The sequence below is a fragment of the Rhipicephalus sanguineus genome, chromosome 11 (genome assembly GCF_013339695.2).
Source record: "Rhipicephalus sanguineus isolate Rsan-2018 chromosome 11, BIME_Rsan_1.4, whole genome shotgun sequence".
In the NCBI taxonomy this organism is placed as follows: domain Eukaryota; kingdom Metazoa; phylum Arthropoda; class Arachnida; order Ixodida; family Ixodidae; genus Rhipicephalus; species Rhipicephalus sanguineus.
This window is the reverse complement of record NC_051186.1, coordinates 40021378-40036554: the sequence shown is the minus strand read 5'-3', so window position 1 is coordinate 40036554 and position 15177 is coordinate 40021378. Positions and strand designations below refer to the sequence as shown.

The following is a 15177-nucleotide window of genomic DNA, read 5'->3' as shown; positions in this document are numbered from 1 at the left end:
TTGACGCTACCAGTTCCCTGACATGCCTGCACTGCCTGGTAACCTCGACACTTCACAAGGACCCTGACATGCCGGCACTGCCTGGTAACATGTCACTTCACCATGACCCTGACATGCCTGCACTGCCTGGTAACGACAGTTCTCAAGGACTCTGATATGCCTGCACTGCCCTGTAACATCGGCACTTCACTAAGACCCTCATGTGCCTACACTGCCCATTAACAATGTCGCTTCACTAGGACCCTGACATACCAGCACTGCCCAGTAACATCGACACTTCACTAGGACCCTGATATGCATGCACTGCCCTGTAACATCGTCACTTCACTAGGTCCCTGATGTGCCTACAATGCTGTGTAAAATTGTCACTTCACTAGGAACATGACATGCCTGCACTGCCTGATTACATTGCCACTTCACAATGACATTCTATGCCTGCACTGCATGGTAATGTCGTCACTTCACAAGGACACTAATACGCCTGCACTGCCCGGTAACATTGTCACTTTACAAGGACCCTTATACGGCTGCACTGCCTGGTAACATTGAAACTTCACTGGGACCCTCATGCCTGGACTGCCCAGTAACATAGTCACATCACAAGGACCCTGACCGACATCGACAGTTTAATAGGACGCTGATGTGCCTACACTGCGTGGTAACATTGTCACTTCACTAGGACCCTGATGTGCCTATGCTGCCAGATAACATTGACACTTCACTAGGATCCTGATGTGCCTAAACTGCAAGGTAACATTGTCGCTTCATTAGGGCCCTGATGCGCCTGCACTGCCCAGTAACATCGACACTTCACTAGAACCCTCATATGCCTGCACTGCCCGGTAACATTGTTGCATCACTAGGGCCCTGATGTGCCTACACTTCACTAGGACCCTGATATGCCTACACTGCCTGGTAACCTTGTCACTTCACTAGTACGCTCATATGCCTGCCCTTACAGGTAACATTGTCACTTCACTAGGACCCTGATATGCCTGCTATGCCTAGTAACATCGCCACTTCACAAGGACATTGTATGTTTGCACTGCCTGGTAACATCACTTGAAAAGGGCATTGATATGCCTGCACTGCCCTGTAACGTTGCCATTTCACAAGGACCCTGATATGCCTGCACTGTCTGATAACATCACCACTTCTCTAGTACCCTCACATGCCTGGTAACATCGTCACTTCACTAGGACCCTGATATGCCTGTACTGCCCGGTAACATCATCACTTCACTAGGACCCTGATATGCCTGCACTGCCCGGTTGCATCATCTTCACGAGGTCATTGATACACTTGCACTGCCTGGTAACATTGCCACTTCACTAGGACCCTGATATGCCTGCACTGTCTGATAACATCACACCACTTCACTAGGGCCCTGATATGCCTGCATTGCCCTGTGTCTTGTGCATAAATGAAAGTTCTCAAGTGGGCAGGGGGCATAAGTAGTACAACTGGTAATTATGTTCCAAAAGCCAAGAGTACTTAAACTGCCAAACACATGGGTGGCAAAACATGAGTCTTGTTACTTGTTATGTTAAGAAAATGTGGAGAAGTGCAACTGGTGGTGTGCTGGAAACATGATGTGGACGTTGTTTGTTTGGCTTGTACTGGCGACAAGTAGTGTCTTCATCCTGTTTCATGACATAATTATTGCTCTTTAAAACTACAAGTATGCCTTCCAAGTTTTCTTCAGCCTCATTATCTGTTAGCTTCGTCATATGGCTGTGTCCAACAAAAACAGGCCCCTTGATTCATTCCCTTTATTTCGCTAATGCTACAGAAAATTATGTGACACATACCCACATTTCTGGTCTCATGTGATACATCACCTTTTGGTTCTAAGTGTACAAATATGAAAAACATATGCAGCATAGCCTGCTACTTGTAAAATGCAGCACAGCAAAGCCTCTTACGTAAAAGTAAAGGGCAGTTGGCCACTGGCTTTTGCTTTATTCTTTTGCAATATGCTGTAGAGCCATGGACGAATGAAACGTGAACGAGAGATTATCAAGTGGAATAGGTTTTGAGAGTGAAAACTTAAGAGCACTATCTCAGACCACTAATTACATGGATGTCAAAGATGGTTTAGGCCTCAACTTAAGTATGCAAACCGAAATCATGCCAACATTACACACACTGGCAGAAATGAGAATGGACGAACGGTTTTGGTTAACCCCAACTTGTTCCCGTTTGAATTGTCCATGACTGTACATTGTAACGTCCCCCTCTTTCACAGCTGGCACAAAGGCCTACAGCAATGGTGCTAAATATAAACAAACAAAAAAGAGGTCAATAGGGGTAGAAAAAAAATAATGCTAGAGGTGGCAGCACAGCAGTGCAGGAGGAAAAAAACTGCTAAGAAATGTGGGGCAGCAGCCTCCTTTAAGTGTCACTTTAAAGAGAACCGCAACAACTGCAGCCAACAGAGCCATGCACTACGACAGTAAGAGGAACAAAATGCAAAGGTGGGGAGGCTTCCACACAAGCTTGCTAGTAGTCATTCAAAAAGACACCAGCCCAATGATAACACACCAGCACACGTTTTGCAAATACTAATACCCTAGTTACCTGGACATGCTAAGCACAGTTTAGCACACACCTTAAAGAAGGCTTTACATCATGGCTCATGTTCCTTCCTCACTGCTTCTCGAGGTAATTGCCATTAAACTTGTGAGACGACATAAATTATGCGTAGAAACGTTGGGCTAAAAAGGAACTTCATGGAACTTTTTTTGCTGGAGATTCAAGGGTTCAAATGAAGTCATTGCTTTGCAAAGTGACACTTGTGTGCAAGTACGTAGTATTTAGTACAATGTGTTTAGGTATTCCTTGCAGTTAAGTGCAAAGGTGCGACTAAGGTTATGGTTATCAGCAGTTAGTGTGCACAGGTAACTAGGGTACAAGATTGGCTACTAAAGTCAATGTGGAAAAACACTGACAGGGCCGGAAAAACTACAGGCATGCAGTTACAACCAGCTCTGTACCACCAGTTTCAGCAGAGATGAAAGAACTTTTTTTTTTTTAATTACGCAAGGACAAAGGAGGCCATTTTATTTGGCAACATGTCATCTGCAGAGGTGGACATCGTGAAGTCATGTTGTGCGCACATTTCAGAACCTAACACTTTTTTAAAAAATAAACTTGGTAAGCGATTGATTATTAGGATGCCGTGTACCAAAACTAAACTTTGGATTAAGCATGGAAAACCACAACAAATAGTCTCCAGCTTAAAAAATCCATCTTTTTGTATGTGCACCGCACTGCAGTCTTACTGAAGTTTTGCACTGCACATAGTATTCTATCAAACAAGAAAGTTTGAAAAATTTGATATTGTGAGTGCATTCTGTGAAGCCACTTGGCGCCAGAACACCTGGTGCTGGTCTATAACCTATAGACCAACATTTCTATTCACATTCCAAGATGTGTGAAAACTCTTGGTAGGAACAAGCACGATGCAGATATATTTCCTTTTACAATTCTGCAAACAGATATTTCAAAAACTAGTGATCTTCAGGATCTCCACGAAGCAGATACTGTTTATGAAACCAAGCCAAGTGCATCAGAGCAGTTTGATTACTGTTTCATTTAACAGATTGCTATTCAGTGCATGTCACTCAAATCATCATGTCCACAACCACACATAATCAGTTGCCGGAAATATCATTGTGGCATGTCCATTCTTCAAAAGTAATCTTTCTACTTTTTCCAGCTTTGCTGAAACCATGGTACATATGCAACTACTTTTGTGACAAACATGAGTCACCTGGGTTGGCAGTTAAAGCAATTTTTTTAGAACAGATGAACAACAATAGCCCTAACTGATAAAAAGACAGAGCGGGCTGGGCTAATGCAGCTAACTTACGTGTTAGTACAAAACATTAGTGAAACAAAGATTATCATTTTTGTGACTTTTTGGAGTCTCGTATCTGGCAAGAGACTGCCAACCAGCCAAACCCAGCTCAGTAAACACTGTCCACCCAAACAGGAAGAGAAAATTGTGATCTCCGAAGAAGAAAAAAAAATAAAGAGAGAAAGAAGCCAGCGGACTTCCACAAAGCCTGACACAGAGGAGGCGAATACCAGACCAGCTCCCAGGACAACCAACTCCGACAGCACGATGCCCAAAACCAAAGACGAGGACCCGAAGAAATCTGGGAAGGAGTGGTGCCGAACCCTCCCGATGCACAAAACTAGCAAAATTTAGTTTTGACTATTGAACGTGCATCAACCAACCTTTGAAAAAATAGGAATGCATCACTCAACAGTAGTGCATATTACGTGAATTTAAGGAAACAGTAGGAAGTAAGGAAACAGTTGTCACATGCTCAATGAAGAAAACGAAACGTTGCCTTGCAAGTCGCCCCAACGACATGATCAGAACGAGAGTGGCGTTTACAGAGCCACCAAATTGAACCGTGGTGTTTAATGTTCAGAGACTGCCCAGTTGATTGCGAGACATGCTGCAAAGATAAGCCTTCCACTCAATTTGAGTTCCCTGAGGTTCCTTACTGAACTCAAGTACAGAGGCATTTATGAATTCCATCCACATTGAAGTGGGGATGATGAAGTCGTGGATCAAACCTGTCATCTCATGCTACCAGCCGCAGTGGCTGGCATGACAGACAACTGTGAGCAACAGCAAGAAAGAAAAATTGTGCCTTTGATAAGTGCCTTTAATGCTAGGAAAGCGGGGTTTTGCCGAGTTCAGCAACGTTTCACACATTTCAAAGACCTGACTGAGGTTTGAAATTGAGAGCAACATCTGTGCTATTCAGAGGGGGGCACTATGGGAGGCTTCGGATGGTTTATGTAACCCCTCCAGTTCTTCATGATTATTCCCAAGCTACATGCATACCGATACTGCTGGAGTACATCTACCACACGCGCGAATCTGAGTTGCAAAATTGTGTGCCAAATTAGAACACCACAGCAACTGAGACACATAAATATTATCAATTCAAGATGACTATGACACGAGATCCGCTGCACTGAATGCCTGTTCAAGCGTTCAAGAAAACGTGGCCAGAAAACAAAAGTGCACGGGGACTCCCTTTAGCTAGAGCGAGCAGTGAACATCTGAATACGAAAAGTCTGCTTGTGTTGAGTGGGATGGAGGCTGTGCCTAGAAAACTATTTCCCTTCCCAACGCACTGTTGCACATCTTTCAGAGCACAGGTCAGCTTGTAGCAATGTACTAACGTGTGACTGACCGTACTGTGCCTGCTATCAGATTGACAAATGCTTTTGCAACCAAAGCATAATCTCAAACTGCACGGACGTGGATGCACAGCTTAAACGCTGCATATACATTGCATAGGTCATGAGCCATATTTCCGATACGTGTGAGCACCAAGCAGACACCAACGATGCACACAATGTTAAACTGTTGCACCTGTAGAGTCTGGTCATAAGCACCAGCTCCCAGCACAAGGCCTGCCAGTGTACCTTCCAAGGCCTGCGTCTTGTATTTGATCTAAAAATCTGTTTTTGCCGACACGGACCTTTTTTGTCAAGGCTCGCATTTACGTCCACCGTAAGTCACGCAAGTGCAAGCCTTGATTAATCAATCACGTGCGTTCGCGAAGTAAACATAAATAAACCTGAACCAATCGCGTGCGACAAAAATGCTCATTCGTTTTTAGAACCTGAATAAGACACCAGAGGAGAGGTGACTGGCATTAAATATCTGTGCTCTGACCCACAGTACGAGTGGCCACTGGTAAATGGCCCAAATCGCAAAATACCAGCCAAAGACTCGCGTGTTGATACCAACAAGATCTGGCCTTGGCAGGATCCAGCACGCAGAGCACTTCACTGATTACCACAACAGTAACATTTTACGCATCTGACGAACCGGCAACGAAAAATCCACGTTATTTCACAACAGCCATTGGATAGACGACATGCACAGCATGCAAGAGACATTATCACTCTAGCTGTCTCCAGACTAAACACCAAGAAAACTCCAGGCACAAAGGAGGAAGTCAGGTTCTTCACACAAAGCACAAGGTCAACAAGACGGGAGGGGGAAGAGGCACAACATCTAACTAGCTTCAACGAGAAGTATGTGACGATGCGATCTACGAAGTTCAAGAGATTTCGGCCATTCACAACAAAGAGCACAGAGCGACCACAAGAGTGACAAGGGTATCCACACAATCCTGGACCACGCACACCGATATCATGCCACATTCATGCTGACACCTCATTCACAAGTTTGTTAGAATGCAGCCAATGGCAGGGGGCACGCATCTTAAGCCCTTTAGCAGAACTGCTCAGCGCCTTTCACAGGAGTAGCACACATTTGTATACCACTGGCGATTAACTGTTCCATGTTGCACCTATGTGCAACTAGAACGGGTCTTCCTGCCAATGGCAAAGAAGCTCTGGCTAAAACCTGCAGCATCATAACAGCGCCGCGCTGATGAAACGTGCCCTAGCTATGCCTTGGCTACATTCCAAAAGAAGCCATAGTACATGGTTAAAAGCTGCGTTCACCCAACGGACCGAATCGCCGAAGCGTTTCGACGGACTAAATGGGACTTGGCTCACTGGCACCTGGTGTGACCGAACAAAATGAGCACCGAGTCACCAAGTGACACTTGACACTTGAAGAGATGAAAAATTCTTCAACACGGGGTGTCGCTGGAGCCAACGTTTCGACAAGCGGTCTTGTCTTTAGTTGCAGCCTCGAAGAAGACAAGACCACTTGTCGAAAGGTCGGCTCAAGTGACCCCCCCATGTTCAAGAATTTCTCACCATTTGGCACCCAGTGTCACCTGGTGACGGAATTTGGTGGTCACTAAGCCTCCTCCTGATCCGTCCGCAGACCGGATCGGCCATTTGGTCCGTCGAGGCCAGCATACCTCGCACGACAATCGTGTTTGGGAGATCCACGCAGGCAGGGGACGCAAGCAGTGTGGGGGTAGCCGCAAGGGGCAGCGAGTAGCCAGGAGTGCACCCAACCACACACAGCGGCTAGCTAGGAAGAGTAGCAGCGAAAAAGGTGCCAGGAGTAGTCCAAACACCGACACACGTTACGTTGGGAGTACAGAGGAAAGAAAGGAAAAAAACACCTGACACGCACACGCATTACAGACTGGGGATGTAATGGAAGCAATGCGAAAAGATGAAGGAAGAATGACAGGGGGAATGAAAAAAAAAGAGCAGCGAGGAGAAAACGGGTGGACCAGTGTACCGAGAATACGAACCTCCGTCCATGGTTAGTTGCCGAGGATCTGGAATATCCATACCATTCTCCACGTTGAGGGCCCTTTGCAGGATATTGAGCGTGCGCTTGCGTTCCTCGTCCGGCAACAAGTAGCGACCCCGGTCCACGCGCCGCATCCGCAGGTTGGTCAGCACGCACTCAAAATCTGCGCACCAAGTTGCATAAGTTAGATGTGAGGATCCTGTTCCGCGAACGTTGCATTGTTGTAATGCGGAACAGAGAGTAAAATTAAGACACGTACTGCTAACACTTCTGGCTTGAAAACCTAGCTAAAAGAGAGGACCGTACAAGGCATGTTGTACAGTGCTCACGGATTGAAACACGACATCTTTTTTGTAGTACTATAATGACTACTATGAGCAACTGCTCGTGATAACCACGACATGTCGCCGCAAATCCAGCTGCTATGGTAATGTTGGCTCGGATGGTTGTGTTCGAGTGAAAACTATGCCGATAAGACACGAACTATAGACGCTGTTAACGAAAGTATGTGCACTACTTGGCAGCCCTAAATTTTCACGTTTCAATTCGTGAGTACTGTACACTGCCATCACACGAGAGCATCATCCGCATCAGCCTACTTTATAATAATAATTAACATTTCTTGGGGGTTTTACGTTCCAAAACCATGATATGATTATGAGGGACGCTGTAGTGAAGGGCTCCGGAAATTTTGACCACCTGGGGTTCTTTAACGTGCACCTAAATCTAAGTACACGGGCCTCAAATGTTTTGCCTCCATCGAAATGCAGCCACCGCTGCGGGGATTCGATCTTGGTCAGCCTATTTTTATGTCCATTGCAAGCTGAACACTTCTCCCAACAATCTCCAATTCGCCATGCTTGTGCAAGCTGATCCCAATTTAAGCCTGCAAACTCCATTTCATCACTCCATCGAACTCTTCGCCGCCCTCAACTACGTTTCCCCATCCCTTGGTATCCATTCAGTCACTCTAAATGACCATCAGTCCTTGGCATTACGTGAACTGTACAGGTAAACTTTTTCCCCTTACAGCTAGAACGACAGCTACCCCTGTTTGTTCTCGAATGCCCTCTGCTCTCTTCCAGTCTCTTAATGTAATACCTATCATATTTTGTTCCATGGCATGTTGCATGGTGCTCAACTTCTCAAGTTTCTGTACGGATGAAAGCGTACTCGTATGCAAATGCAGTTGGCTATGGTAAGACACATTGCAGTCTATTTGTCCTCCTGGATGCAGGAAAGTCTACATTTTAAAATGGCAAAAGACTGGGAATGTGTGAACCACTGTGACTCACCCGTGTTGTCGTAAAAGTCAGGAGCGTAAATATCTGGCTCGCTGTCATTGTTCAGCCACTGGATCTTGAAGCGCTTGCTGCTCTTGTACACATTCTGTGCGGTGCGGCACACGTAGAAGCTCCCTGCACCAGAACAAGCCGAACACGCCTTGGTACAAACGTCACCGGCACTAGGCACGTAACGAGCACACGAAGGAGCCCATTACCACACGTCCACTACCACAATGCCTCGCGAGCACACACGAAGCACCAGATCACCTTCTGGTTCTCTACAAAAAAACATACTATGAATGCAACCAACACCTTTGATGTGTGTACTGCCAATAGACATTGCACATGTGCTCACGACAGCTTACGGGACAAGGGATTCCCGAAAAAGCTTAATTTTCTACAAGTTCTTGATACACAGCCTTGAATTATAGGTTTCAATCTGTGGTGAATTTTGCAAATGCAGCCATCAATTACCCTTTTCCTGCCAAAACTTTTTCTTAAAGGACTCCTAAACCACCCAAATATCGAAATTTAGTTGTGGTGTTGCAGTTGTGCGCAAGTCTACAAGAATTATGTAGCCATGAGAATTTTTTAGAAACGGTGCCGTAATAGTGGAGTTACAGGCGTTAGATCGAAATGCAGGCCTTGCTCGTTTCGCTCTTTCCTTCGATACACTCCGTTCGTTGGCTTGTCTCTCCTCCTGGCTAAGTGTCGAGGAGGATAAGCAGAGAGCGCACGTAGCTGCAGGCAGACCAACAGGTTCTTTCTGCTGCTGACATGACCAGATTCTCCTGGTGACATCACGGATACTGAGAGCCCAGGAGAGGAGGACGGGATTGTTCTGTTATTCTGTGGCGCATCCGCCGTGTGTAGCGCTGCAGCATTTGGCACTGTCTATTGTGTCGGCACTCTGCGCGCACGCTTACTTGAAATGTTAAAGGGGCTTTGCAGCACTTTTCCAAGTCATCATCGAATGGCTTTACTAAAGGAGTTTATTGCCTCATGAATCAACCACCGCAAATATTTTTAGATCCGTTTACTACGAGTGGAGTTAGAGAGATTTGTCACACAGTGCAATTGCTTTCTTTCTTCTCTCGTCCCGACAAATGCGCTGGAAGCTAAGCAGAAAGGGATGGCACGGGGGAAGAAAGTACGTCACATGCGCCTCGTGACCTTGAGTACCTTTTCTTTTATTTTTTCTTTGAACGCATGGCTTACTTGCAGTGTTATTAAGAGCGTGCGAAAGCACGTGGCGGCTTCCCGCGGCAGCCGCAGTAACTATGCAGCCCACAATGCTCATATCAGCCAAGAATTTGGGTATATGGCAAAGTCATTTGTTTATATGGCATCATTTGTAAAAGGAAGAGGCAGGGATTTCTAGCTGACTTTGAGAATTAATTGTAAATTCCAGGCCGTGTGGTGCGCTGTAATGTTTGGCTCGCGTGTTCTCAGGAACCTCGACTACAGATCGGCAGCATTTTCTGACCATGCTGAAAAAGTGTTGCAGGGCCCCTTTAAGGCCAAATGCCGTACGCGTGAAAATCCAAGTGATGGTGACGCAGTAGGGTACGGATTTGGGCTGGTTGGTGCTGCTTGAAGATGGTGACGCGTTCGTGACTGTTTATCTCGAACGCACAAAGCATCTTCATTTAGTACTTCGGCTAAAGATGAAAGAAAAAATAAATAAATAAACCACATTATGGGCGGAAAAATCATTGAATTATTTCTCGGTGCAAACGCATCCACTGCAAGAAATCTCACTAGCTTCCATAGCGTTACACCTGATGTACGAAACGGAGTGCAGTTCCCTCTCACTCACCGGTCTCATTGCGCACGGCCAGGAACTCGCCCTTCTGGAAAACCACCACCTTGTCCTCCTGCTGGGGAGCCTTGGGGGCAGTGGTCCGCAGCACGAGCGTGGGAAGTGTCCCCGGCGACTGGAAGGGCTGGTACTGCAGCCGCATCCGCTTGCTCGCCCGCCCCGAACCCCCACCGCCCGCCGTGTCGGACGAGGAGCCCGGCGATCGCGGACTCTCGCGTTTGCGGGCTCTCCGAGCCGGCGGTGTGGTGTCTGCCTCCTTCGTTGCCCTGCGGTGATGAGATGTAAGTGACGAACCGACCAAAAGTACACTCTGACATTACAGTAGACTCTCATTAAACGGAACTAAAGTGAAACAATGAACCTGCTTAGATTGATAAATCGTACTCCTAGAACTCTAATGTCATTAATTTCACCGTCATAGGTCTATGAATAGGGGACAAAATCGAGGTGCAAGTTTCATTTCTAAATCTCGCGCCGAAATTGCTGCACATGACATCGCGGAATTGACATCGCAAAATTGACGCACGTGACAGAGCATATTTTTCGTCTTTTGGCGACATTGGCTTAACGAAATTTCCTGAAACTTGGTATGTAAAGTGTATGGCCCCATCGTCATAGGCACAAGGGACAATGTGCTTCATTTTTACCGATTAGGAACTACAAAGGACCTAGTAGATGACATCAAAATATATGGCATCACAGCGTTTGGTGCAGAAATTTCAAGGTGGTGTCGCCACCCACATTTTCTTTTTGTGTGCCTTCTTGCTTACCAAGCGTCTTCTCAGGGCAAATGTAGTGATTTTGGAATTGTGAAAGAGTAATTTTATAATATGAGAAAAACTGGTTTTCTCTTTAGTGTATCTTTAACGTATTTACTTGAATAGTGATCGCAACATGAATTCTGTACCCAAAATATGGTTTTCAAATTTTACAATCAAGCTTTGGATTTTGTTTAAGAATGCACTAGCCTGTTGTTAGCTTTCCTTTGCAAATGCAGATGGTGTGCTACGCAGCTAGCCAAGTGCGGTCCAATTAATGTGTCACTTGTTTCAATGTTATAGTTAAAAGATCCCTGCAACACTCTGTCAACTAATCGTCGAATGGCTTCATTAAAAGAGCCTATTGCCTCCCGAATCGACTGCCGCAAAAATTTTTAGATTCCGTCAAGTACGAGCGGAGCTACAGGGATTTGCCGCACACTTTAACGCTTTCTCTCTCCTTTCGTACCAGCGAGCGCGCTGAAAGCTACGCAGGGAGGGGAATGAGAAGGGGACAAGATGATGCGTCCCTTCGTCAGAGTGCATCATGACCTTGAGCACTTCCTTTTCATTTTTTCTTCAAACGCGCGGCTTACTTCCAGTGTGATCGCGAGCATGCGCATGGGCACCTGGCAGCATCCCACAGTGGCCAAGGTAAACTATGCAGCTCACGATGCTCAAATCAGCCAACGGCCGTGGACTTGGGTATATGGCACAGTAATTTGGGTACGTGGCATCATTTGTAGAGAGAAGAGGAAGTGATTTCTAGCTGACTTTGAGAATTAATTTCAAATTCTAGGTTGCGTGCTGTGCTATAATGTTTGGGCTCGCATGTCCTCAGGAGCCTCGACTACTGATTGGCAGCGTTTTCTGACCATGCTGAAAAACAGTTGCAGGGCCCCTTTAAGGGGAGACGTGGCACTTTTAAACTTTTTTTAAAATTCTTGATCGATTTTGATGGAACTTTCAGAATTTAAGAATGTTTGTGTGCTGATTTCAAATATGCAATTGTTTTTTTCCTATGATAAGTAGTTTCCAGAATATCACAAACACCTACTTTTTTGTTTAAGGCCTAATTAGCTAATTAACCACAACCTGCACACCAATGTACAATCCACAGAATACATTGAGAATGTTTGTAGTGTGTCGTAAAGTATAAATAATTGTTTTAGGACATTTCCAAGCAGAGTTGTGGGCTGTTGCACCTAGTTTAAAAAAATGCCCCAAATAATACTCAAAACAAAACCTTGATTTAGAACATTTTCTTAAGAAAGTACTGTAACAAAATTTGCCTTACGACACATCGCATCTATTTATCTTAGCAGCGAAAAAGAAATCATAATGATAACCCAGACAGAACAAAAGATATTGCTCCTCCATTACAGGAAGAGCATGAAAAATTGTTTGCTCTTTGTCCTCAATTTAAAGGGCAGGGTGCACGGTTTTGCTTTTTTATAGTAAGATCTGGATAGAAGGAGACAGTATGCAGCAATAAAAATTTGTAACTAGGGGCACAATGATGTCAGGAATGTGCAGAGATGGCCAGCGAAAACAAGATTTTTTGGCTGATTTTCATTCCCTAAGTGCCACGTCCCCCCTTAAGATCAGTGATGCCTCCGAACAGTAATTGCTTCGTAATGTGACTAACAGATTGAGTCAATGCAACAATACATTATTTATCGCATTCGTATTTCTTGCTGCCATCTGGCACACACTACATCTTTTGTGGTGAATGCTACAAGTGTGGAAAGCTTCTCTAGAAGCTGCTGTGTTGTCTTCTAAGTATGAAACGATGTCGAATCAAGTTCTAAGTATGAAATGAAGTCGAATCAAGTGAAGTGCACTTGCTGTGGCAAGTGTGGGTGCTTTACAACCTCACTTCCAGTGCTTTCTCACAAAAATTGACACGAACACAACTTGGCCGGCCAAGGGTGTTGGGTCGCGAAAGAACCGCTCATGGAACATCGGACATAGTACACACCGTAAAGTAACAAACACATAGACATTTATTAACAGCTTTTACACAACGGCAAGCCCTCCACAGCTGAATCTTACAAATAACTACAGCAACATGACAAATAACCCAATAGAATGCCAATATAACTCGCACAAAGAACATAACACACACTATACAGCGACTGCCGCATCACTGATGTTTGATTCACCACAGGAGTTTGCGGGACCGAGCCACGGAATCGTCCCCATGGACCTCTCAAAGAGGAAGAGATCCTCTCCTCAGGACACTGCGTAACCTCACTCTCGTGGTGGCCCAAAAGCGCAGCGCCACCTCTCGGTCGGCGGTGACTAAACTAACTATGCCGCAGGACGTGCGGGTGCCATGTGAGGAAAGATACTTTACAGGGGATGCAAGCACCCCCCCAAGGTTCAGCCAAGTGCTCAATTGCTAAAGTCACTTACGCTGGCGGAGGGCTGCTGGCGGGTGGCGCACTTTCCGCTGCTGTACTGGGTGCAGCCCCTCGCCGGCCGGAGGATTCACGAGGCGGTGGCTTTGCCGGTACCCGTCCCGCTGTGCCGGAAGCACTGGCGGTGGGACCAGGGGCGCAGTTACGTGGAGTTCGGCGACTTCCTGCCGAAGGTGTGGCGGCCTCGGAGTTGCCCACGGCGGCTGCGGCTGTAGCGGACGCAGCCTTGCTTCCCGTAGACGCTGTGGCGGATGCTGTGCTGCTTTTCGCAGACGCTTTGCTGCAGAGAATGGAAGGAAGAGAATTATTTTCAAGAGTAGCACGAAATGGGCTAGTTGGTGTGCTTCCATATTTGCTTGTGAGCTCACCCATTACTGCAAAAAAAGACAAAAAAATCAGCCGGCTCCGCCCCGTTGAAACCGACATCAAATTTGTGATGATGATGACTTTCGGTACAAGAATGTCATCATCATCAATTCGATTTATTTGAAGAAAAGCATCATCATCATAGCTTTATTTATTTCTTCATTCACTCCCCCTCTGGTCACGCGACCTGCTTGACTACTACTACTACTACTACTACTACAGTCAAATCTCGTTATAGCGAACCTCAGTTTAACGATTTTTTCAGGTTATCGACTATTTCAAAAATCCCCCCTCCAAATGTTCATTGGTTTAATGTAAAAATATTTCACTACTACGAATTTCAGAATACCAAATGTTTCAGAATAACGTATTGAATTTTATCGCCCTTGTATCTCCACAACACTTCAAAATAACAAATAGCGAATTTAAAAATTTAATCGCAGCAGTAGAAACAATGCCCAGCTTCGTACGTGCCACTATCATCACCATCAAAACGCCCACGTATTTCTCTATGTGCCTGCCTTATTCAAGTGTGACAGCCCTATCGCCACTGCCTGTACTTGTTTTCCGCATCAGGCTTCACCTCGTTGCCTTTGTTTCGTCGGGCAGCTCTGTCTGCATGCTTGCTACACGGCTGTTTTCTCGCCTTTAGCTTTACGTTCACAACGAGCTCCTGAAGCAGCACGAAAGGAATGCAGCGACAGTGAAAAATGTAACGCGAGTGACCTATTGGATGCAGTCGCCGAAGATTACTCGCGCATGCTTCACTAACATTTGAACACTGTGCACAGTGCAACGATGAAGTATGCACGTCGGCTGAAATGACGACCGATAAGTTCCATACCATTTGTCGGGATGAGAAAACGGCGACGAGGATGACGAGAGCAAAGACAATCTTGAAACAGTGTACATGAACCAACGCAAAGAATCGTTACCCAACGCCGATGCTATGAAGTGCACAAGGAGGATGCGCACTCTGAAGAGTTCGTTTTGCAGCAGTTAAGCTGCACCTATCAGGCAAAGACCACGCTCTTCCTCAAATAAACGTGCCCTCGTTCTGTAATATTTCGCGTTTGTTTTTTTGGTGCTTATTAGAAAATAACGCGATTGCGGATCTATACCCAGCCCAGGTAGGCGACTCATTTGGTTGCGCTTACAATTATTGCGTGAAGTTTAGATTTTTTCACTACAACTTTTCAAAATAACGAATGATTTTAGCAGTCCCTTTAGATTCGTTGTACCGAGATTTGACTGTACTACTACTACTAAAACTACTACTATACTACAACAGCACAGG

General features: G+C 45.7%; 1 protein-coding gene across 2 annotated transcripts in view; it reads right to left on the bottom strand.

The window, feature by feature from the left end:
• The window catches only part of LOC119374424 (poly [ADP-ribose] polymerase tankyrase), a 119286-nt gene that overhangs the window by 93878 nt on the left and 10231 nt on the right, over window positions 1-15177 (bottom strand). Inside the window, exons 4-7 of one of the 2 annotated variants that reach the window (XM_037644511.2) lie at window positions 13510-13794; window positions 10331-10599; window positions 8521-8643; window positions 7224-7388 (exon numbers count right to left, since the gene is read on the bottom strand). In XM_037644511.2, the coding sequence (XP_037500439.1) occupies window positions 7224-7388; window positions 8521-8643; window positions 10331-10599; window positions 13510-13794 (842 nt within the window). The remainder of the gene's footprint in view (window positions 1-7223; window positions 7389-8520; window positions 8644-10330; window positions 10600-13509; window positions 13795-15177) is intronic. The other variant, XM_037644513.2, reaches the window with a different exon arrangement.